We start from the raw sequence: 26484 nt of genomic DNA on the forward strand, positions 1-26484 counted from the left end.
TTTTAAGATCAGAACCTAGTTTTCCAGCTGTGGCATGATGAACACTGAGCAGAGTGGGATCATCTATGCCCTCCCCTCATCCATGTGCTTGACACACTAAGCCTATAAACATACCATTTGTTACTGCAATAGCTTATGTAGTCTGCTGTAAACTTCAGTATCTCCTTTTCAATACTGTGCAGTTGCTTTTAAAAAATCTAAATGCTAGACTTTTAAGTATAAATACTGCTAGATTTCATTCCATTTGTTTCACTCTATTATGCCAATTAATTCACATTGCTTCCAACCTTGATTCTGCAATGCTGTGTATCTTCTACCCTGTCTAGCTCTGTATGTACAGTTTTATGGTTATGACTTCTATTTTGTTTTTTGAAACACTATACAGGCCACTTCTAAGAACAGAGCTCTCTGACATGTCACTAGAGACCTCTTTAAATGTTGGCACTGATTCATTACAATATATATTTTTAAAATATGGATTTTACATTCCTTTCAAATCTAGCAAAGTATTTAATAATCTATATTATATTTCATCTTGTTTATAAGGGTGCCGTGAAAATGTTTGCCAGAATGCTATGTCTGCAGCATTTTTGAGTCACAGATATAGGGAATCTATCAGAAAAGAAAATGCAGCTAGCTTATTGAAGCCTGTTCCTGATTTATCCATGTTAGCTCCCAATACCAACAACTGCCTTTTCCAAGTTGAACAAAAGATTCATGTTTCAAAATGGTGAAGTTAACTTTATCAAGGTAGATTAGGCCTAATGCACATACCTGTATGAGAAGTGTGGACACAATCCTGAAGGTGATGGGAGGTTGTTGAAGTTTTTGAGTAGGTGTCCTATGATGAAGTAATGTTTAAGAAGAGCCATCTGGCAGCAGCGTCCACAATGGACGCCAGGAGGAACCTTATGCCATGTTTGAAGTAGCCTTCAATAATCCCAGAAGGAGCTGCTGGGCTACTGGACTAGTAGCAATAAGGGTGGAAGAGAATAAAAATGGATTTAGAAGGAAAAAATGCAAAGGGATTATGGGAGGGGAAAGTTAGCAGTAGAAAAACATAACATAAAAATAGGTACTTTAGAACTTCCCGACCTTTTTCACATCATTGAATATGCAGAAAATAATATCAGTGTGGCCAGTGGGGTAAATAGGGCTGGTTGGAGATGGAGGTGACCCAACATCATGGGTCTACAGGGCAGGGTCTTCTCTTCTCCAAGTTCCCACCCCACAACCGCAGGCAGAAGACATTGATATCTTCACATGGCTTAGAAGCTATTTGGACATTTCTGCTTTAAAAATAAGTAGTCTTAGCAATATGAGGGCAAACAGACTTGCATTGAAATGAGGACCAATAGTACAGATAAGACTAAAAATATAAAAGAAAGCCAACCCTTGGTTCTGAACCCGGAAGTGACATATAGCTAACACAATTGGGAGAAAACTAACTAGCAATAGGATTAATTCCAAACAAGATGGCCCAGGACACCAAGCTGTTGCCTGTGTTACAGTGACACAGTTAGACAAGGGCAGTGGCTGTGTAGGCCTAATTGTGCCCGGAAGTGGGCAGCACCTTCTAGACAGTTTGGAGGGGAGTACAAACCACACCTAGGGAGGCACTAAGTAGCATCGAAGTATAGAACAAGCAGAAACAAAGGAGAGGATTTGGGTTTTGTATGAATATGGACATTTAAGCCCATTAATCTAAGCCTGCTTAAAAATGTATGAAGCTCTGCCCAATTTTTTGCTCCTTATTGATTTAATGCATCTTATTGTGTTAATACATTGAGTAGTTTTGTAGTCCTAGCGCTTTACCTGTGCAGCTAATTTGATTGCGGTATGGAGGAAATTATAGCTTGGGAAAATGCAAGAGCTTGCAATCCGTAATTCCCTGTGATAATCCAAGATTTTTAGTTATAGAAAATTAAAAGGTGTTTCCTCTTTCTTCAATAAACTTAATGTCAGAGTGGGAATGAAAACCCACCAACACAGTCATACAGATTCTATTATGAAAACAGGAAAGAATGGCTCTTATAAAAAATAATGGAACCCACGCATTTCTCCTGATGATTGGTAGCAGGTCCACCAAGAGCATGATTCCAGGGGGCACCCACCTTTCACTTTGGAGTATGTGTGAATGGTGCTCCCTGAAGTTGGCTACACAGCCTGTGTGGCCATATGTGGCAGCTCACAGAGGGACCTATATGATTCATCCTGGGGCTTTCACCCATCCCAGCAGGTGCATGTCTGCATTGACCTGTGGCATTCATCAGCAGCCCAGCCACACTCCCTTCCCAGCCAAGCTGAGTCAGTATTCTTTAATCCTGACTTATCATTTTATATCAGTTCAGATCTATTCAGTTTCCTCGTGGCTTCCCACTGGACCTCTGTTACAAGCCAAAACACATCATTCTGGCTCATTTGTTTCAGTCATTCTGTTGACCTTTTCAAAGCGATTTGCTGCTCTCACCAGCATACGCATTGTCATAGTTAAGTAGAAAAAACCAACAGTCACACAAGCAGGAAACTGGCATCTTCCCAGCACTTGGTGTAGGCTTCGGTTTTAGCACTTACCCCCACAGCACCATAAACATTTATTTACATTTCTGACTCCTTCACTCAGTGTGAGGTGAATGAAAGGCAGAATGATGCTCCTTTGAGCCACAGGTCTTAGTGGGTGTCAGCACATAGTAGGTCCTCTTGTAATGTTTGGTAAGTAGGGGGGTAAATGAATAGATTGCTTTTCTTAGATTTGGACACAGTAGTCTTATTTTGAGCATATGGTTTAGAGATGATTCTTCTCTCTATTATGTACAATGGCCTTTGTTTAAATCTTCCTGGGTGAGGCTAGGAGACGTTGCTATGTCTCCACCAATGGTTTCTGGGTCTTTTGTTTATCCCTGTGCAGGTGGGGAAGTGGAAAGACAAGTCCCTGCAGATGAAGTACTACTTGTGGCCCCGAATGTGTCCTGAGACAGAAGAGCAGGAGGATGACCATCTGAGCATCGTAACACTGGAGGAGGCTCCGTTTGTTATTGTGGAGAGTGTGGACCCTCTGAGTGGAACCTGCATGAGGAACACAGTCCCCTGCCAAAAACGCATCGTCTCTGAGTACGGCACCTTCCCCAGTGGCTTTGGATGGCATGGGATAGTCAGATTTGACCCAGCTGTTAGCACCTGGCCTGCCTGGGACTTGAAGTGTAGAATGAATTGAGCACCATGCCTGATTTTCATTTACCATTGAGCAATAGGATTACTGACAGCCCTGTGGTCTGATGTCGGATTCTGTCCAGATCATGACCTGGGAGAATTTCTGCCAACTATACTAATGTTTCTTTGGCCTTGTCTGATCTCAGCGTCTAGAATCTCCAGTTTGTGGAGATTTAAGTTTACATTGGTAATGAAATATATTTGGGGGAGTCAATGTGTCCTGAAATTTTGAGATTTAGAAACATTTTAGAAATCATGAAAATGGTTCCCTTTGGTGAGGGTGGGAAGTCCCTGAAAGGAAGAATAAGAGGCCTCTAAGAGAGCAGGCAGATAGCTCTGGTGGTGGTGTGGATAGGGGTGGAGATGATGGGATTAAGCAATAAAGAAAAAAGAGAAAGAACTCATGAACATGGACAACAGAGTGGTGATTGTAGGGGAGAGGAGGTTGGGTGCAGGTAGAAGAGGAATAAATGGTGATTGGGGTGGGGAGAAAATAAAAATATTATAACCCCCAAAATAAAAGAGGCCTCTAAGGTGCTGGTAGCTTCTCTGTATCTGGATTTGGGTGCTGGTTAAATTGGGGCATTCGGTGTGTGAAAATTCATCCAACTGAACCCTTAGGACAGGTGTACTTTCCTGATGTATATTATACTTCAAAGGAGCATTAAAAATTGTGAGAAAATCTGGTTTGCTGCAGTGAGTTAATGAGAGAATTGCAGCTCTGTGGTCTGATTTATTCCCTCGCTTAGGCCTGATATAAGTTGTAATGGCAAATATTTTGCTTCTTACATAAAGGCTTGTTTTTGTTTTGTTTTGTTTCTTTAACTGTTTAGGAATAAAACAGATGAGGAGCCAGGTTACATCAAAAAATGCTGCAAGGGCTTCTGTATTGACATCCTTAAGAAAATTTCCAAATCTGTGAAGTTCACCTATGACCTTTACCTGGTCACCAATGGCAAGCATGGGAAGAAAATCAATGGAACCTGGAATGGTATGATTGGAGAGGTGAGTATCAGGAATTAAGGGCCATTTCCAGATTATGACCTGGAAAATTTTCAGCTAACTGTATTAATGTTTCTTTGGCCTTGCCTGGTCTCAATGACTAGGACCTCCAGTTGATGGAGATTCAAGTTTATACTGTTTCATTTAGATATCAAAAACACTCATTTTACAAATCTTAGAAAATATAAACTAGTAAATAGAATATACTCTTCCCACTGCACAAAGAAAACCACTATAGGGCCATGAGTTATTTCCCTTGTGGAGGCCCCTCCCCTTCCTGAATGTTCTAATGGGAGCATTGGGTATTTCTCCCCAGGTGGTCATGAAGAGGGCCTACATGGCGGTTGGGTCACTCACCATCAATGAGGAACGATCCGAGGTGGTCGACTTCTCTGTGCCCTTCATAGAGACTGGCATCAGTGTCATGGTGTCACGCAGCAATGGGACTGTCTCACCGTCTGCCTTCTTAGGTACGTGATAAGCTTGCTGATGCGAAGGAAATAGACATAAAGGCAGGTAGATGAAATGAGGCACAGTAAAGGCAGGTGGCCAGGCTCTTTCAGCCAGGAGGTGTTTTGCTGGAAGCTTAGCTCAGCCAGGATTTCATTGGAGGGGGCGGGGGGGCTTCACAATTGATTATTCTCCAACATGAAAACTGAAGAACACTACCCCCAAAAAATAGAAAGGCATGATACCTTATAAGAAAACTAGAGGCCCAGTGCATGAAATTCGTGCACCGGGGTGGGGGGGGTGGGGGGCGGTCCCCTCAGCCCAGCTTGCACCCTCTTCAATCTGGGACCCCTAGGGGGATGTGTGACTGCCGGTTTAGGCCTGATCCCACAGGCCTCAGTTTCCTCAACCATAGAAGACATTTCAACTAGCCGATCTTTGAAGCTGCTTCCTGCTTTAATAATTTCTAATTGTGAATATCATTGAAGTACCTATGACAGGGGTGGGCAAACTTTTTGACTCGAGGGCCACAATGGGTTCTTAAACTGGACCGGAGGGCCTGAACAAAAGCATGGATGGAGTGTTTGTGTGAACTAATATAAATTCAAAGTAAAGGAGCGGAGGGGAGAGCAAGAGAACCCTCCGCTCTTTCGGCTCCGCGGGCCGGATAGAACAGCCCAACGGGCTGGATCCGGCCCACGGGCCGTAGTTTGCCCACGGCTGACCTATGACTTCTAATAAATATTGACTAAAAGAGAGAGATTTGTTGTTCCTAAACCGGCAGTCAGACATCCCTCTCACAATTTGGGACTGCTGGGACTGCTGGCTCCTAACCACTTGCCTGCCTGCCTAATTGCCCCTAACCACTTCTGCCTGCCAGCCTGATCACCCCTAACTACTCCCCTGTGGCTTGATTAACACCTAACTGCTCCCCTGCTGGCCCAATCACCCCCAGTTGCCCTCCCCTACTGGCCTGGTCACCCCCAACTGCCCTCCCCTGCCAGCCTGATCTCACCCCCAATTGCCCTCTCCTGCCGGCCTGATCTCGCCCCCAACTGCCCTCCCCTGCTGGCCTGATGGCCCCCAATGGCCCTCCCCTGCTGGCCTGGTATCCCCCAACTGCTCTCCCCTGCTGGCCTGATGGACCCCAGCTGCCCTCCCCTGCAGGCCTGATCTTGCCCCCAACTGTCCTCCTCTGCTGGCCAATTTGGTTCTGATTAGTCAGTTTCTATGCCAGTCAGCATCAAAAGCTCTGCCTCCAGGCAGCCATTGGCTCCTCACAGTTGACCCAGATTTGGTTCTGATTGATCAGTTTCTATGTCAGTCAATGTCAAAAGCTCCGCCTCCTAGGCAGCCATTGGCTCCTCACACTTCACCCAGATTTGGTTCTGATTGGTCGGTTTCTATGCCAGTCAGTGTCTCTGGGCCTATCAGTGGGGCCTGATCAGAAAGGTGGGGCTGATCAGCAGCCCTGGTGTAGGCCTAGAGAGAAATGGAGTCGTGGCTGCTGGCTAGGTCTGGAGAGAAAGAGAGAGGCAAGTGCTGATCAACAGCTGCCAAAGAGGCTACGGATCAGACCCTGCTTCTCTCTTCAGGCCTCTCTCTGGACCTGATTCGCAGCCTCCTCAACAGTCAGTGCTGGGTCACCAGCCTGCAGCCATAGCAGTCCAGCGCTGACTGCTGGACTGACTTCCGTTTGGTCGAGCCTCTGGTCCTTGTGGATATGACGGACCCAGGGTTTTTATATATTAGGATAGTGCTAGAGTGGTAATCAGGGGTCCTACTTTAGTCCCATTCCTGCTACTTAATCATCATTTGACCTTGAGCAAATTTTCTTTATCCTTAGACTCAGCTTCCTCAACCATAGAAGACATTTCAACTAGCCGATCTTTGAAGCTGCTTCCTGCTTTAATAATTTCTAATTGTGGATATCATTGAAATACCTATGACTTCTAAAAAAATATTGATTAAAAGAGAGAGATTTGTTGTTCCACTTATTTATACATTCATTGGTGGTTCTTATATGTGCCCTAACTGGGGATTGAACAGCAATCTTGTCATATCAGGACGACACTCTAACCAACTGAGCTACCCAGTGGGGTGAAATACCAATGATTCTAAATTTTCTTAAAGAATTGAGCTAGTGCTACCTAAAAAGGTTTTCTGTTTCTACATTAGTTTTCTGAGGCTTTGTCATATAAAGCTGATCTGATTCTTCTTCCCATCTCACCCCAAGCTGCCTCGTACCATTCAGTGCTCCCCCCTTCACAAACTGGAGATTCTAGTCGCGTAGGTGTTAGAAGCTTTAGATATAAGACTAGGTGAGGCCAGGATTTCAATTAGATGAGCTCTCTTATGAGCTCATGCCCTATTTTTTTGGCAGGAGCTATGAGAACAAAGGGTTGAAAAATAAAGTGTCACCTTGAAAACAGAACACTGGGATAGGAGACAGGAAGCCTGGTTTGGACATAAGCTGTAAGCCCTTGGACAAGTCACAGTCTCTCTAACAGGCATCAACTTTTTTTTATGAGGATGTTGGAATAAACCATGACTAACATTTCCTTAGGCTCTATGGGGGAGGGGTGATATTCAATTAAAGTACTGCAAAGTGGTGTTAGAGGTTCTGCAGTTTTCTATAAATTACTCAAGATTCTCAGCCAACCTTCTTACTCACAGTGAAGCCAATTCTGGCTCTTCCAATTTTATATGAAATGTTATTAGATAGCACACACTCTATGTCTGCATTAATCCTCATAGCAGCTTTATGTATTTTATTTCCTTTTTCCTTTGCAAGGTTAATTGGAACATTAAGATATACAAACAAAACTACAGTTTAGGCCCAGCCGGCATAGCTCATTGGTTGAGTGTTGACCTATGAATTAGGAGGTCACGGTTCAATTCCCAGTCAGGCCATTTGCCCAGGTTGTGGGCTCCATTTCCAGTGTGGGACATGCAGAAGGCAGCTGATCAGTGATTCTCTCTCATCATTGATGTTTCTATCTCTTTGTCCCTCTCCTTTCCTCTCTGAAATCAATAAAAACAAACAAACAGACACACACACAAAAACAAACAAACAAACAAACAAAACACCCCACCACATTCTAATTCTAACCACCTATGTCAGCATAGAACTAACCTTACTTAGCTTCTAAACTAGAAGAGCCAGTGATACATTGGGATAACCCTAGCATGACATAGGAATGCCACACAGGGTGTGTGTGTGTGTGTGTGTGTGTGAGTGTGTGTGTGTGTATAGCAGTAAGTTAATTGCAGTGGTAAGAGAAACCAATATTTATTGAACACCTACTATGTGATGTGGCAGGCATTATTGTACAAACTGTGACTATATTATCTCATTGATACTATCATTATACCCATTTTTTTGCTTAAGAACTGAGTCTCAGGTTAAGCAATTTTCCAACAGTCTCTCAGCTAGTAACAGGCAGATCCACATATGGCTGCCTTCAGAGCCTGTGTTCTAATACACAGTTTGAGCTCTAAAATGTGGTGGTCTGCCCTAACTGATTTGGCTCAGTGGATAGTGTCGGCCTGCCCACTGAAGGGCCCCAGGTTTGATTCCGGTCAAGGGCATGTACCTTGGTTGCGGGGGTGTGCAGGAGGCAGCTGATGGATGTTTCTCTCTCATTGATGTTTCTAACTCTCTATCCCTCTCCCTTCCTGTCTGTAAAAAATCAATAAAATATATTTTAAAAAAATAAAATGTGGTGTTCAGAGACTAAGATGTGAGATAATACAATGGGAAAGCACAGTCCTTTGCCCTCACTGACCTCACTTCATAAACTGGTTCTAAAAGGACCATGACCTCTGAATCTAGTTCACTGCTCTGTAAAATAAATATGGTAAACCCAAAATGAAAGAGCCATTATAAGGATTGGATAAGGTATGTGGAGAAATCACTTTCTAAATTGCAAAGACAAATACAAATATGATTGTTGTTGTTGTTGTTTTTATACAGAAAATTTGCCTAAGCTTAAGGGGGGGGGGGAAGAAAGCATAGAGAAAGTACTTTTTACTCAGTTATTCCCTAATCTTAAACAAAAGTGAAATCAGGATAGCATTGCAATCAATTGGAGCCAATGGGGAGAGATGTTCTCTACTCCACTGCTTAGAGGCTTTGAATTGTACCTTCTACCCCCATCTCTGGCTGCCACTAAAAGGTTTTCCATTTCACAGCTGGCATGCCTCTTATAAAAGTCCTTTTCAAATTGATTAAGTGGCCAGGCTTTTATAATTCCCTTGAGAGTTCACAAGTAAAGGTTTCAAGTAAGAAAATATTTTCTAATTTCCAGCCATTTTTCCTTTTTTTTTTAATTTCATCTTTATTAATGATTTGGAAGATGGAGAAAGAAGCATATTATGAATTCACATAGTTATGAGTTTACAATGTGATGTATTAGCTAAAAAGGCCAGAACTATTTTGAGACACAATTGAGGGAGCATTGTATCATGGGACTGAAGAGTGTCCCTTCTTATAGGCCTTCAGAAAGACGGCTACTGGAAGGTAGTATTCAATTTCTGGACACCTGTAAGCCAGAGAGATTTATATCAACTGGAAGGAACTCAGCAAAAGCGATTAAAGAAAATGTAGTGGAACATTATTGCCCTCTTGCCTGACCTTGTCCCATCAACTATGTGACCTGATGATAGAGCCTGGCTTGTAGTTGTCTGGTTAATTATAGCTGAAGCATGTTCCTTGTCATCTGCTAAATTCCCACTGTTGTAGATACTGCTATTCAATGTGGATGTGTTTTTGAACACTGACATATTCTCACACTCTAATGATGTCTAATAAAATATATACATCAAATTGGGTTAAAAAATGTAAGTCTAGGAAAGTTTAAGAGAAGTGGGGGATGGGAACTATTAGTTGTACGTAGTTATTATAGAATCAGTTCAAGCCTGAAATAGTAGCTAAGTCTGTTGAGAATGAATTTGGCTTGGGGCTTGTGAGCATTGGTGAAGACTTTTCCTAGGTCTCCACTGTGTGGTGTGGCCATGTAGATGACACCATAAACCAAGAATCAGTCCACTATGATCCATTTACTCCATAGCTGGTACGTCTTCCAGTTGTACCATTTACCGAAAGACCCAGATACTGGTCCAATGCATAAACTATCTCTATAGTCTCAAAATTTCATAGGCAAGAGGCTGTACTTTTTATGTGCTTGAAAGAAAATAAACCTTGTCTTGCCCAACAGATAAATGGAGATGCTCAGGCATAGCCTCTTATTCCTCCCCAGTCCAGGCCTTGGTTGTCTGAAGGGATGTACACACCTCTAGTTTGTTTCCCCCCCCCCAAAAAAAAATGCATGTTGCGTGAGTGAATAAATAGGTAAATTAATTAGAATCTCTTTGTTTTCTGTTTTAACCCTCAGCACTGATTTTTTTCTTCCTTCCCCAGAGCCCTTCAGCGCTGATGTCTGGGTTATGATGTTTGTGATGCTGCTCATTGTCTCAGCTGTGGCTGTCTTTGTCTTTGAGTACTTCAGCCCTGTGGGTTATAACAGGTGCCTCGCTGATGGTAGAGGTAAGGCCATTAAAACCGCTGCATTTCTGCATTTTTCTAGCTCTCAATTTTGAACCTCTGTACCTTTCATTTGCTATCTTCTCCTTAACTTACCCATTTCTGAAAATGAATCCTCCGCTTTCTATGTCACCAGCTTGAAGATTCATTAGAGATACCCCAATTAAGATGTTAGTTTGAATCTATATGTCCCCACCCTGGCTCAAGCCTGATCCCAAACCCAGTTCCACCCATAAGGAAATGAGAGGAAAGCTGGAAGGAGATACCTGTAGCATAGATGTGTAAGAGGAAACTACTTTTATAACCTTAGGTTAAGAGCAGGCTACGAGAGTAGTTGTGGCTGAAAGAGTTCTCCATAGCCAAAGGATCACCACTGAGGTATAACATCTCCAACGCACATGTCCTGCTCTATCCCTCTGCCAGGGAATATAGGAGTTGGACATTTGAAATACAATGGCCAGGAGATAACAGTTCTCACCCACAGCTTCTACTGGGGAAAGTCCAGTTTCCTGGCTAGGTAAGTCCAGAGATGTGAGGACTGCCTCTGTGTTTGAAGCATTTATGAGACTTCACAAAAAAGTTCACTATCTTTAGGAAGGGGGTGATGAGGTCCTTATAAATAGCTCTTCTAAAACTTTCTGACACCCTAGGGTTAGAAAATATTACTCCTTTTCTGAGAGTTTTATCCTGGAGTTAGACCTTCAAGATAAAAGATTCTTAGATTCTTAACCCTGGATACACATAAAAATTATCTGTGGGACACAAAAAACAGGTGCGTGGACTTCATTTTTGAATATTCTGATTCACTAAGTCCAGAGTGAGGCATTAGAATAACAATCCCACACCACACCAGTTTAATAAGAATCTCTGGAGATGGGTGCTAGGCTGCTGTATTCTGGAATAGCTCCCTAGTGCTTCTGTTGACTTCACAGTCCATGCTGTGACCCACCACTGCACTGAAGTATTTCCAGGTGCCGACCTACCTTCTTATCTGTTGTGTGAACTCTGGGTGGAAGTTTTGCTGCCTCCACAGCATGGTACTGTCCGGGCTTTCCACCTCTGCTAGAGGGTCATCCAGAAGCGTGACCTGCTCCCCATCCCAATGGGCATTGGTAACAAGTGAAATATCTGAGAAGCACATGACTACATACATAGGCTGACCATGTCAAGAGCTAAAGTTAATGTGCCCCCTCCCCTACGCTGGAAGAAAATAAAGGAGGCAAAAATTCCAATATAAAATTCAGAGCAAGGGCTTACTTTACAATTACTTTACTAAATGATGCTTTGTCTTCACAATGGCATTCAACATGGGGCCACTTTAAATATTAAGACTCCTTGAGGCATTTTACAATGTATAAAAATTTTATTTATAAACATCTTTTTAGTTACACATCTGTTCCATGAAATCAGGTCTGCATGCACAGATGTGTGTGCACAGTTAGATATTAGGCTCGACATGTATAGTCACCGGTGATTTAGTTGGCTGAGCAGATGCTGTAGGATCACAGATAGTATCGTAAGACCTGAGCTAATGTGTTGTAAAACTGTGCAGGCAGATGTTCATTTCAGCAGTGGAGGGGCTACACGCAGACCTAGGCATCAGGCAAGATCTCATCATCGCCAAGCAGAGAAAGCAATAAGGTCACAAGAAGATTATCAGCAGAAGACTTGACACTATCTTCATACAGGGGAAGAAAGGTCAAGGATAGCCTGCCTCAGTGCCCACAGCTGCATGTGGCAAAGCTAGGGGTTTATGACTACCTGTCTGGGCTTCCTGACATTCTTCTGCACAGGAGCTGCTACTGTAGGAAACCATTTGGGAAGTGTTGGCATTGGAGAGGGGTCAGAGTTGTCCTTGAAACATTCAGTGCTTGATGCTAGACGCTAAGAAAACACCAGGATAAAGTGCATTGAAAGCCATTTAGCATCCATGTGAATAAAATTGGTGGAGGTCTATGACAATGGTAGAAAAAGACCCCACACTTCTTGCTGATCTTTTTGAAGTTGAATTATTTCCTTGGTAGATAGTAATGTAAGTTTTAGGAACAACAGGAATAGGGACATGTGTGTGATGATAATGGGGTGGTTGCCTTTGTTATTTGGATTTGATATGATCTTGAGGGTCTCGATCTTAGGGGAAGAAAGCTGGTCCCTCCAGTGCTCTGGCTGAGTCATGACCATTAGTTGGAACAAGATCCCACATGCACCCAGGCCTCTGCTTTTTCTCCTGAGGAACTTTCTTATGTCTTTCAGGGGGTCCCAGGAGAAGAGAGACACAAGCTCTCTACTTAAAAGCTTTCTGTGAAAGGGCTGGGTCTTGGTTGAAGGGTTTCCTCCTCTGAGCAGGAACTTACCAGTTCTGTGTGCTTGTAGGTTTCAACAGAACCAGTGACTCTGTCTTAACTTCTGTCTTTGTCTTTTGTTCATTTCAGAGCCAGGGGGCCCATCTTTTACCATTGGCAAAGCTATTTGGTTACTGTGGGGTCTGGTGTTTAACAACTCCGTCCCGGTGCAAAACCCAAAGGGGACCACCTCCAAGATCATGGTGTCAGTATGGGCCTTCTTCGCTGTCATCTTCCTGGCCAGCTACACTGCCAACTTAGCTGCCTTCATGATCCAAGAGGAGTATGTGGACCAGGTTTCCGGTCTGAGTGACAAAAAGGTAAGAGGACCATTTAAAACCTTCTATCTTTCCCTCAATTTCATTCTGAACCATACTCAAAGTTCTCACATACCTGTTAATTTTTCTAAATCTTTAGAATCCACAGTTCTTTCTTATGTTTCCTTCAATTGGAGGAGGTCTTAAATGGGAGCAGAAAACAGTATCCCTACTGAAATAATATTACTTCACATTTGCCTTCTGATTTGTGAAAGGTTGTTATAAGTACACCCTGGGTTGCAAATAAGGGGCTTGGTATGTTAGCAGCTTTCTGAGTACGTGGTACTTGTTGTTGGATACACTTGGGTGGCCTATCCACATGGGGCTTCTGTTTGGTGTTGTTAGAGGGCTGCCCCATCCACCCACGCTAAGAGCACTGGCCCATTGTGGCCTTCGTTTTCCTCCCAGTGGGGTTTGCTGTGGGCTCTCCCTTTGTTCTCCTGCACACTCGTGTGTTCCCATGGCTGAGCAGGAGGGTTGTTCTCCTTGTGTCCTGAAGAGAAGTAACTTCTATTTAATTTGATTACCCTGTATAATGCTGATGAATGGGTTGCCCCCATACCAATTGCGGGCCTCCATGCTGGCATGTGCAGTTGAGACAGGAAGGAAAGTGTCTGCTGGCTTCCAACTTTTCTAGGTACAGATGTGCAGAACCCATTCTGAATGCATCTGACTCTCTAGGTCTGCCAGAAGCATCATGGCTTCCATGGCAGCTCTGTCTTCTGAAACCATGATAACCAGATGGTGCATGACCAGTAATAGGAGCTACCTTCATGGTGTGTCCAGTAAAGCTCCTGGGTACCCCCATGATGATTCTGTAGACTTGTACTTATAATAAATTTTCTATTCTGTTTCCTTAAAATGTAGAAAATGTTGATTTCCCACCCCTTCCACCATGATGAAGCCATGAAATATAGAGATGTATGTTTAGACCAGCTAAGTCAGACAGTGAATGATTTATCACATGGATGCAGTTTCCCCAAAGATAAAACTTGAAATACTTAGCAAATGGTTTGAGAAGAATGGAAAGGAGGAGATATTCTCTTCAGGGGCTCTATTCTGATTTCTCCATCTGCTGAACACTACTCACTAAGAATATTCAAAAGCATGTGAGAAAGATAAATAAGCTTCTTAGGGGAATGAAAAAACTACAGATTATATATATATATATATATATATATATATATATATATATATATTCACTCACTATGTTTACCTCATCATGTTATTTCATTCTCTGAATTGTCTCCCTTTTTACTTTATTTTTCTTTCTTATTTAAAAAAATATTTCCTCTCTGGTATTTCTTTCTCCCTTATTTTTAAGATTTGTTTACTTCTCTCTTCTAACTCATAATTTATCATGCATTCATTCATATATTTATTCATCTATTTTTAAACCTTTTCCTCCTTGTTCCTTTGTCTACATCCTTCCTTCATCATTTTCTCCCCAACCCCCTGTTACAACCACTACTTTTTGTGCCTCTTTCTGTAACCTGGGCAGTAGTGGGGCTACGCACAGCTGCTTCCTCAGGGCTCCATGCTGGGATGTGGCATGGCTGGGGTGAGGGTGGCCGAAACATGACAGATCATGTGCCTATGTGTGGGTTTGTCAGAGGTAAGGCAGGCCATGTCCTCACACCAGGATATGGCAGAGGTGTGGTGGATCATGTCCCCACATAGAATATGGCGGGACCCTGTTTCCATGCAGCAAGCAGCATGGTAGAGGTGTGGTGGGTCACAGACCTTCCTGGGGCTCTGGGATGTAAAATAGGGACTCCAACATATTTATCACCTTGTTTTATTCAAATGTCTGAGAATTGCTTAGACACTGTACTTATCTTTCTCAGACCCTCATGGGCTACCCAGCAACAATGGAATGATCTATTGGAACTAAGCATAATTGGGATGGAGGGGGATTGTTTTCCCTTCTGTGGTTTTGAAAGACATATCATTCTAGGCTGCTGGAACCAGAAATACTTCACCCTGTCTGTCTTCCATACCATGTTGCCTATGATCTGAAATGTTTGATCTCATCAGTTCTTTGCTTAAAGAACTTCAGTGGCTCCACTGCTTACAGAATAAAGACGATTTTTTCATATGTGGCTTTCAGAGCTTTTACAGATGATTCCCCATGTGTTTCATTAGCCAATGCTTAGATTCTTTCATTCTACAATTCTAGGCATCCTCCACTCCTTATCCTCCCCAACCATGCCTCTATCCATGCATCTGCTTAAAATGTTCTTCTCTTCACTTCATTTACCAAACTCCTATTGGAACTTCAGGACCCAGATTAGAGATCACTTCATTTGTGGAGCTTTCCTTAGCTCATCTGGGCAGTTACTCATTCTCTCATCTGTCATGGCAATCATTCATACCTTTATCATAACTCTTGTCTTCCACATTGTACTGTAATAACCTGCAGGTCTGTACTTGACTATATCTCATTCTCTCTGGTCATGATCTCCAAAAGGTCAGTGGTCATAACTTGGTTAACATTTTTTTAAGTCTGTGGGGAGAGAGGGAGAGAGGGTATATTTACAGAAGAGCCTCTTGTGCAGAACCGAGTTACTAAACATTATAGGCAAAGAAAGCAGCAAGAGAGCCAGAACCCTTTAACAACTGTTTAATTTGAAAATGCTTCAAAATGTTTATCTCTGATACATTTCAGAACTTTGCAAATGACAAAATAGTGAAGTGTGAGCATCCTACCAGAAAGTGTCAACATAATTTACATAATTATAGAAAACATTTTTAGTAACTAATGACATATAACTATATATCCATGTCAGGAGCAGTAATATAAATTAGAAAGAGAGTTTTTTGAAAGTACTAGTACACTGAAAATGTCAAAATTCTTATTGTTTTTTTACTTAGAACACCTAAAGAAAACATAGACTTGGGACTAACTTTGCATGAGAGGAAGTATATTCTGTGCATTTAGAAAAAGAAAAGAATAAAGTCATCAAAACAATATTCAGAATAGAAATGAGGTGATTTTGAAGATTTTTTCAGTGTAATTAAAGTTTCATCAAGGAAAGTAACAGTTAAAATGAAGAAAGATTTCTAAACTTATTCTAACTATGACAGATGACATATCTTCTATTAACTCAGATCAAATGATAAATATCTTAGATTATGATGGAAAGATATTTGTAGCCATTACATTTATATATTTTTGAAAAATTATCTTCAATTTTATGGCAGAGACATGTTCCCATATCTCATTCATGTTAAGGCACAAAGTCAGAATGCTCAGAGTTAAATTTCCATGAAAATATATTTCGGGGCTTCTTTTTACTGGATGGCTTCCATTTTGCAGTAGCGCATGACATCAGTGAATTCAGAATTACCCCACTACTTGCTATAACTAAATATGGGTGCAAGTGCTAACATTTAGCAGCCTTGCTGTACATTCCATCAGCTCCCCCGTGGGAGGACGATGGGAGGAAGCTGGTGACATCTTTCTTCTCCTAACAAAGAGCCCACAATGCTAATTCTCATGTTTCTCACCTATCCAGATGGATTTCTCCTTTCGCAGTCTGCCAGCCACAGTATGGAGGGGAAAGAGCTTGGCCAGGTGAAAGATGGGACATATTTGCTGGGCACTGGGCACATTAAGTATGTCACAGATATGTTATATGTATAATCTTCATACAGGTATGATTACTCCCATTTTACCAGTAAGGACACTGAGACTCTGGGAAGTTTAGTGAAGTCCCTAAAGTCACACTTTATCAAGTGACAGAGCCAAGGTTTGAGCCCCTGTGTGTTTGGCTCTAAAATCACTTTGCCAGGATGTCTCCCTTATAGCTAACCCCAGACAAGGCTATGGCATAGCTAAGGATTGGGATTGACACCCCTACCCCCACTTTATCATTTCATTGCCTATATCTCCTTTAAGGACTTACTGTCTCAGCTCCATTTAACCCAACCCTTCTCAGGGCACAGTACACTACCAAGACTAGTATTCCACTTCTACTACTACTACCATTACTGGTAATAATAATAACAGTTAACATAACCTCAACAATAATATCTCTGCTGACATTTCTTCAGCTCTTACGAGTCAGGCATAATGCCAAATACATTACATAGATTACCTTATGTAATGGTGCTATTAATATCATCATTTGTACATGAGGAAACTGAAGCTTAGGAGAGGTTAGGTAATTTGCCCTTCTGATGTTTCTGGCTGCCTATAGCCTCTAAACAGTGTGCCATCCTGTTCAGATACCCATGGTTTTTCCAGTTAATCCCCCTCCTACCTATCCTCTCATCTACCTTGTCATGGCAAGTTTATCAAGTTAGATCCTTTTCCTCTCCTAAAAAGTAGCTATCTGATTAACAGGTCCATAATAAGTAGATAGTATTTTAACATTTGCACTTTCTATAATATGTCTTTCAGAGGTTTTACTTTAAACAGAGAATAATGATGATTTCTAGTAATTGGGCAAGGTAATGGCCTTCAAATTGACTTTAGTGTGGTCCCATTGTGACCCTGAGGTTTACTCCGCTGTTGGAGGGTGGGAGAGGGTGGCAGCAGGGGAGAGAGAGGTCAATTATGAAGTCAGGGGTGAAGAAAGCCTGCAGGGAGACAAAGGCTGCTAAGGTCACTGGGGGCTGCCATCTGACCACCGGGCTCCCGAGGGTATGTGGCTCTGTCCTGCTTCACACATTCCTACCGTCAGTCTGATATACACCCACATCATATTTTGCAGTTCTGTTCCATAAGGAACTAGTGGAACTTTATTAACTTCAGCTTGTCACAGAGGTGCTCATCTGGTTAATGAGGGCAGCATCTCTGCTTGCATCATTGGAGGTATGATTAGAGTGGCCGACTAACAACTAAATGAGAACCCCCCTGGCTTTTCCAGGTAATGATGATTCAGAGTCCCATAGAGTCTGGAAGTCACCTCCTACCCTTTTGGGATAAAGGAAGGGTAGGGCTTTGATTAGTCAACATGCAAACAAATAAGTAAAGAGGCATTTTTTGGAAGAAAATCAGCATTTTACACCACAACTACACTGAAATGTTGGGATGGTGTCTGAGCATGTGTGAGGAAATGGGCCATGCTTTCCACCCTATTAACTTTAGGCTGAAAGCCAGTGGGAGACAGCTGACCTCACGCCTGATCTGTCACAACCTGGTTTTGGCCCAGACCATCTTGGTCAGACCATGCAATACTGGCCTAAAAACAGCTTACTAGGGAAAGCGACAGGCATGACTAAGTAGCCAGGGAGCTAGAAATGAGGGCCTGGGTGGGACCTCCTGGTAGCTAAGCAAAATGAAAGACCATGATTCATTGTTCTGGAGCTGTCAAGCAACTGGTCATCTCGTAACTGCTGGTCAAGAGTAGGTCTGGAGGAAGTGACAAGAGAAGAAAACTCCCCAAACCCTGCCAATATATGGAATACACTACATGCACGGGTAGGGCAAGGGATGCCTGCCCCTTTGTCTCTTAATTAGCAGAGCCAATCTGACACGATGCATGGATTCTGCCCCTCATACTGTGGCTCCTTCATTCTTGCCAGGGTGGCCTCCATCCATATAGATCCAGAACAAAGCCTTGGGCTTGGCCAGTCCAATGTCTGTCAGTCAGGTCAGCTATCACCTCTTCTCTGGTTTTATTTGAGAACAAGACTTCTTATGACTCGTCAACAAGCCCTATGGATCCTAATTCCTAAGTCTGTCTTGACTAAGGCAGGAAATCCTTACCCTCGGCTCAGCATCCAATGGCTTAGCAGTGGTTACTCCTAGTCCCATGATGCAGATTCCCTGGTATTGACTACTGTGCAGGCCCCATTGTCCTCTTTTCCTCCTTCACAGCATCCGGCTTCACTTAGTTCTTTCTCTTTTCCTTGCTCTCTGACATTCCATGTTTCCCACACAGGATTCCTCACCTCCCAGCTCTGCTATGCTAATGGGGACAGTAGTGGGTTGAATGATGGCCCCCCCAAAATGATACATCCACATTCTGACCCCTAGAACCTTTGAATGCGGACCTTATTTGGAAAAAAAGATATTTGCAGATATAATTAAGTTAATGACTCAAGATAAGATCATCCTGGATTATGCAGGTTGATGCTAAATTAGTTGCAAGGATCTTTATAAGAGAAAGGCAGAGAGAGATTTGACACCTAAAAGGAGAGGGCCCTGAGAAGGCAGAAGAAGAGTTTGGGGCTGTTGTGGCTACAGGGAATGCCTGGAGCCACTGGATGCTGGGAGAGAAAGGAATGGATTCTGCCCTTTAGCCTCTGGAGGGAGCACAGCCCTGCTGACACCTTGACTTTGACTTCTGGCCTCCAGAACTCTGAGAGAATAAATGTGCATTGTTTTAAGCCTCAAGTCTGTGGTGATTTGTTGTGGCAGCCACAGGAAACTAGCACACTAACTAATACTGACTCCTTTTATAACCCGTACTCTGAGCTTGGTGCACCCTGTGCGTCTCCTACTCATCTCAGTCTCCTTCACCAGCCCCCCAGCCCTATCCTTCCAAAGTGGGTATTTCTTACAGCAGGATCCGATTCCGTTCTCCTCCTCACTAATCTCCTTTGCTTGAAAGAACTGATCTACACTGAAGATTTGCAGAGACACGTTTTACATGCAGGAAGATTCTTCTGCATGCTGGTTAATTTTAGGGAGAGGGTGAAAAACCTAAATGCCATTGTGTGCTCCCTTCTGCTCTGTCCTTGAGCCTGATTAATGATAGTTTCTCACAGTATGTAGTGTGGCATCTGTGTGCACACTTCCCACACAACCTTCTAGACCTCTCAGTAGTAATATCGCTGGCCAAGGGGATTGAAGACATGTTTTTTAAGATGTATTTTTTTCATAACTCTTTTCTGGGCAAAATATTATTGCATCCCTTTCACATTCTGGATTGTTCTGTGTTGCGCAAATCACAGAACTGAGGGACTTTGGCTGATTACCAGGTACAGTTGATACTTTTTGTCATCAAAGACGACCAGGTGTAACTCTATCCTCCAAAACTACATAAAGGTAATGAGATAACTGGGTAACTAAGAACTTGGTACTTGCAAAGCTGCATAAGGATCACCAGTTTCCCATGTGCATGGAACATAAGTTTTACAAAGTGGATCTCAGAAAGGTTTTCTTTCTTACCTGGAAAAAAGAAGAAATTTTGGTTCATTCTGCTGACACTAGAAGAACCGTCTTTGTGAAATGAAACAAAGTGAAAAGTAAGTGAGGGAAGAAGGAAGAAAAGCATCAAAACCCAATCCTAGGTTCGATCTACTCTGTATAACTCTTTTTAGAAAGGTGTTACTATGCAAGACATTAGAGGAATGGAAAACTTCCTGGACCCATAAAATAGTTTTAAATGTACCAGGTTCCATTCTGGTCAAGGGCACATGCTCAGGTTGCGGGCTTGATCTCCAGTGGGGGGCATTCAAGAGGCAGCTGATCAGTGATTCCCTCTCATCGTTGATGTTTCTATCTCTCTCTCCCTCTCCCTTTCTATCTGAAATCAATAAAAAGATATTTAAAAAAGAGAAATAAATGGTTTAGTCTAAGGGGAGGCTAATCTTTTACATGTTCACTAAATATTGACTTATGGATTAAGGATTTTTTTTTAAGACTTAGTGTTTCCCTTCTGGACAACAAAGTTTGAGTCCTTTGAGACACATTAATGCAGCCAAGATAATTTCTATGTGGTCAAAGCTATTGGGCCTCAAATGAATCAGATTTCAGGGATGTCAGAATTATGTTTACAGTGAAAATTATGGCCTGGGCTGGCTCTGGGCTTTTGTGGATATTTCAGCCTTTTTGCCCTTCCAATGTCCCCTTGCTTTGATGGCAAGAGTAGACAAAGGTCTCAGTGGATTGTGTGCAGCTTGTTATATTTTTGGAAATTTTCTGCATAGCTGGGTACGTGCTAGGGCCAGTGGGGTCTGAGAGTGCCTAAGGCCTGGAGAAACCCAACCATTTAGTTTGCAATTTGCAACCAAGTTTTCCCTTCCAGCACAGGTCACAGAGGGCCATGGCAGGGCCACTTACACTCTGTAAACACTGTCATCTTGGACATCTCCTCTGGTATTTTATTCCACTTATATTCAGAGGCTTTGATTTGTAGTGTCAAGGGCATGAGCTTCAGGCCCACAGGATCCTGAGAGCTGCCCTAGTGGGAAGAAGAAAACAAACAGGCAGGCAAGATCCCTCAGGTGCAAGCAGCTTAGACTTCCAGGAGGAAGAGTCAGGATGAGGAATGTCAGGGTCTCAGGTCCCCCCTTTAAAAATTACAGGGTTATTTTATATGAGTAGTTCTTTCTGTTGTAGGGATCCAAGGAGGAGTGGCTGCCTAGGAAGGGTTGGGGTAGAGCGGAAAGTTGACATCGAAGTCATTTGGGGAACCCTTTCAAATTAATTAGGCCTCTGTTCAGCTGGCTGGAAATATAGGTACAGGTGGTGAAAATGCCCACCAAGCAGGGCCTGTCAGGAGGAAGCCAGAAGAACCAAAAGTATAAAATGTGTTTTGAGAACCCTTTTGGTACTTTGGGGGAAGGTTATTGGAGGGATGTGACATCCCCCCCTTTCTCTCACTGCCTTAAAACCTACCAAAGGGGCTTTGAGGAGACCATTTGGAGAGCTTGGTATTCATCCCCTGCAGTTGGAATGGAGAGAGGCTAGCATTTGACCCATACCTGGGAAAACTAAGGCTGGCAGTTCTTGGCTAGAGCAGATCACCTAGTAGGTGGGCCAGACTCTGACCAGTGACAGGAAAGGTCTGTGTTTTTAAAGATCAGATTAGGCCACATGGGAAGGAGAGAGTCAGTGTGAGCCTGGAGTGGAGGGAGGTATTTTTAAAAGTACCCTGTCCAAAGGACTTCCTGCTCAGGATGAGGCAAAGGAAGCAGGACTTTTTCTGGAGGGGTGTCACTCAATGGAGAAGCTGAAGGGACTGATGTAAGCAACCAGCTGTACTGAGAGAGCTGCAGACCAAGGTTCTGAGAGACCCTGGCGAACCCATGAACTTGCCTGACGAGAAGAATCTTCTTTGAACACCAGCTATGCCTAGAGAGCAGCAGTACTGGACCACTACTGTGTCACCCAAATGAGTGCTTCTGCCCCTTATGGCTCCTCCTTGTCCTGCCCCCATTGTCTTTCATCCCACCCCAAAGAATGGGAGGAAAGCGCTAGAATACAGAATCTAGAAGAGCTGGTTTCACTTTGGTTTTTATTTCTTGGCAAGCTGATTGCCACTGGGATTCTTGGGGCATATCTGCCTGGTTTTCTCTTCCCTTATCACTGAACATGTATTGTACTATTTAATGAACATATACTATGTGCCAGGCCTACTGTTACACTCTTCACATCTGTTACTACTTTTAATCCTCATGCCCATCCTTTGAGATGGATGTCATTAACCTCATTTTACAGATGAGGTGATACATGTAAGTGTTAAGCAAATTCCCTGAAGTCACACAACTAGGAAGTGAGGGTGACAGAATTTGATCCAGGGAGAGCTGACTCCACAGCCCACAGCTATCCTGTTATACTGCACTGCTATAGCCCTGTGTCTTTATGTGAACACAGGAAGGAGGTGCATGGTTCTAGAGCAGGGGTGGGAAACCTTTTTTCTGCCAAGGGCCATTTGGATAGTTATAACATAATTCATGGGCCATACAAAATTATCAACTTAAAAATTAGCCTGCTACATTTGTCAAACATTTAATTAACCCACCCCGAATGCATTGGCAGGGTCAGACCAAATGATTTCATGGGCCTTATATGGCCCGTGGGCCAGACGTTCCCCAACCCTGTTCTAGAGGCATTGGCTTGATGCAGCAGAACCCAATCAAGCCCCCTGCCATGGGGACTCTCTCTGTCCTGGCTTCTGGATTCTCAAGGGGGTGCTTATGAGCCCCCATAGACCCTTAGGCCAATCTCTACCCAGCTGTGAGTGCACAGGAACCTAGAAGAGACTTTTGTTCACTGGAATCTAGGAGTATCTTAAACAGGGCTCTGTTGTCTTCATTTCTGTACATTACAAACCACTTATTTAATGAAGGTTGACAGGATGAATGGATCCAAGAGATGTGGAATGTTGTCAGGTGCCATGCTTTCTCTCTTCTAGAAAGTAACCAATAGACTTATACTGAATCCAACTAGAAAGAACAAGATGCCGCTCCCAGGAGCCTCCCCTTTAGGGAAAAGGAAAGAAGACAGAGGAAGGAATTGGAGAGGAGGGAAATGCACCCTACTCTATCTCTCCACCTCATCTTAGGAGGAAAATAAAGCAAGAACAGTATCGATTATTTTTCAAGTACTTTTGGCAAGGAAACCAGGGATAGCTTAAGTCTACAAACCATCCTGATATTAAATTTGCTAAATGCCTAAATCCTTAAAACTTCCTCACACATCTCTCAGGTTATCACTAGCATCACAGTACACTCTGAGTTAAGTATACGCCAGTTCCATTTCTTGCAAGAACTGATTGCCAGTAGGCCCTGAGATGGCTGGAACTCAGCTTTTGTTGGACTGAGTCCAAAAGAGATGTTGAGCTGGGTGTCATCCTGGCACTGAGGAAAGAATGTTGTGATGTCCATTGATGTCTCCTAGTGGCCTCAAATACAAATTGAACAAGCTGCCTAACAGCATTGCAATATGAAGGACACTGTAGCCACGGACCTCCTGGGCAAAGGAGCCTCTGGGGAGTGAGCCTTTTATTGCTCCCAGAAAAATAAAAACGTACTTGAACACACAAGGTTATCTACTCACACGCCTTTACATGATACACACACCCATTCCCAAAATCACATGCACACACCACATAGTGTGCAGATGCAGATCTGACTGGGAACACTGAGCACTTTTTTGCTTTTTTCCTTTTCTCCATATAAAAGAAAGTCAAATTAATTGCAGCCAATTACATACAAATCCCTTTCTGTCTGCCAATCAGGCCTGCCTGATGGGAAAGAGGTGCTCTCACCTACTTCATTATGCAAATTGATATTCAAAGGCTGAAGAACAATGCAGACTTCAGCACAGCAGTGATTTTGGGATGCTAAGAGGAAGCTGCTGGGAGAGGAGTTGGTTTAACCCTGTGATGATGATGAGAGGGCTGAGAGGGCTTCAAGTGGTGATGGAGGCAGAGTCCAAGTACCCGTTAACTGATGTGAATTGGGCGCTGACATGGAAGGTCGCCCTGAGGTCGGACAAGATTCAGGATGATTTGGAGTCCAAATAGTCTAGACAGAATAGCTTGATTCTTTAAATACCCCTGTGTTCTCATCTGTAAGTATGGGGTCAGGTGTGGCCATAAATGAACCGATACTCAAAACTATTTGTAGTCAAGGGCAAGCATGATCCGTCATTCACAGAAACAATCAACACACATGCACATGCACACACAAGCACAGAGGCAGATATCAATGAACACTGATATTTCTTATTATGAGATTATTTTGTTTGGAAAAGGCTTGTAACATTCAGCCATGTGTTCATTCGGGAGCTACTATATACAGAGAAAGAGTTATTTCACTTCTCAGTCATCACAGTTGTGAGGACTTATGTCTCTCTTGCCTGCCCCACCTTGTTATCTTGTCCCAGCACTTCAAAATCTCCTCTTGAATTTGAATTACAATCTTTGCCTCTGACTCAAACTCAAATAATGGAAAATAAGCTTTTAATAAAATTATGCAATTGTCACCCTGGTCTTCTCTCCTGGGGATGTTACAAGCCAGACAGAGCACATAACAGTATGGGCATTTATGCTTGGCAGCTGTGGTCTTGGTGACATGGAGTAGGGCTAGGAGGTGTTTGGTGTTGGGAAGCTGGGCAGTTTTCCAGCTCCTCCTGAATAGTCTACAGATTATGACTTCAGTTTGGGTTTGTCTACAGATTATGACTTCAGTTTGGGTTTGAGTGTGGTAAAATCACACATCACCTAACACACTCCATGATGAATCCCTCCAGGATGCGAGTGGCCATTCTAACACCACCCCACTGTTGTTGGTACCAGCCACTCCAGGTGGCTTACTGTGTACACATAAAAGGAACAACATGACATCCTTGCAGCCTCTGAAGGTTGTGTCGTTCAGTGAAGAAGGAGAAATCACAGAAAAAAAATGACTCCCAAGGCAGTCCGCAGCTGGGCCGATTGGTCTGCATGGCCACTACTCTTTTAGGATGCCTTCCTGTGCTTATATTTCTAGTTTAAGCATTTATATCAGAACAAAAAATAAAAATAAGCTATCTGCTTCTTAAAATGCATTTATCTTGGGGGCATTGAATGAATGATGGTTCAATCAGTGAGACATTTATTTTAAGGTTGTATCCATAGATGTGATCACTTTGGATGGAAAAAATGGGGCATTTGATTTTGTGAAAATGGATTGTGTAGAAAAAAAGAGGGACTGTCAGGTTTGGATGCCCTGGAGAGAAGCTCAGGAAAGGAGAAGGGCCAGAAGCAGAGTGTGAATATGGAGAGTGTAGTGCAAGAGCCAGCCCTAAACCCATGCCAGGAGATTCCTACTCCTTTTCTTCGATACTTCATCACCCATCCCCTGCCCCTCCCTGATCTTCAGATACCCACCCTATCCTCCTGCAACAGCCAGAACCCACCGCTGTCACCCTCCACTGGAATCATTGATCCAATGTCCATTTCCTTCACTGCACTGTAAGCTCCGTGAGACAACAGACATGATTTCAAAAACTGTCTATTCAGCTCCTGGGACAGTGCCTGTTACATCATAGAAGTATGTTAAGTGAATGAATGTCCCCAGAACATGAGCTAACAATATTGACATGAAAGTTATGCCCTCTTATGGATGAAATTGCCTTTAATGAGCTATCCATTTATAGTATTGTTTCTCTGGGGAAATGTATTTCTGTTTTTTCTGAACAGCTGATTTATAAGTGAACTCTTGAGGATGATGTGTTCATAGGTTAGAGCCTGCCTATTCAAAACTGCAATTCCAAAGCCAAAAGATAAATTAACCTTTATATGGTGTGTTCTTTTGCAGTGTTAGCAACCATGGCCCGCATCCATGGTAATCACTATGTAAAACCGCATCAACAGTTACAGTCTCAGGGAGTGGACCAGTCATTAGTGACCATGGGCATTCCCTGGGCTAGATGATTTACATTCTTCCCCTTATGTACTTCTCCTTCCAAACCTTTTTGGCAGATGCTACCTTTGCTTTACAGAAAGAAAACTAAGATTCAGTCACTTCAAAGTATGTGAGATGGCTGGGCTCCTAAACCCCTCCAGTGCCTCAGTTTCCTAATTATAACATGGGGATAAATATGTTGCTTACATTATAGGCTGTGCTGATTAAAGACTTATAATATCCATAAAGTGCTTAGAAACTGTTCCCCTGCATTCTAATCCCTCATTAAATGTTAGGGCTCAGATCCTTCTGCAGATCCAGGGTTTGTGCCTAAATCCTTCTCACAAAGCCCATGCTGTTTCCAGTTAGTGATTAACATGTACTTTGAAAGCCATAGAAAAACTGCTACCAATCTACTCCAGAGCCCACATGTTGTCCTCCCTCCACCCACCCTGCTCCCTGTACTTGTCTGTTTCAATGAGATTCCAGGAAGTGGGTGGGGTGTGGAGGACAAGAAATGTGAATATGTGAGGGCTGTGAAGGTGTG

The 26484-nt window shown here is 43.0% G+C and overlaps 1 protein-coding gene across 1 annotated transcript in view; it reads left to right on the plus strand.

Moving 5' to 3' along the window:
- GRIN2B (glutamate ionotropic receptor NMDA type subunit 2B) overlaps positions 1-26484 on the plus strand; it is a gene marked incomplete at both ends in the record, with an annotated part of 320707 nt that overhangs the window by 258184 nt on the left and 36039 nt on the right. Inside the window, 5 exons of the mRNA XM_080661135.1 lie at positions 2909-3111; positions 4044-4215; positions 4529-4682; positions 10085-10210; positions 12640-12869. Coding sequence (XP_080517261.1) covers positions 2909-3111; positions 4044-4215; positions 4529-4682; positions 10085-10210; positions 12640-12869 — 885 coding nt within the window. The remainder of the gene's footprint in view (positions 1-2908; positions 3112-4043; positions 4216-4528; positions 4683-10084; positions 10211-12639; positions 12870-26484) is intronic.

Source organism: Plecotus auritus, assembly GCF_963455305.1.
Source record: "Plecotus auritus genome assembly, chromosome: 3".
NCBI lineage: Eukaryota > Metazoa > Chordata > Mammalia > Chiroptera > Vespertilionidae > Plecotus > Plecotus auritus.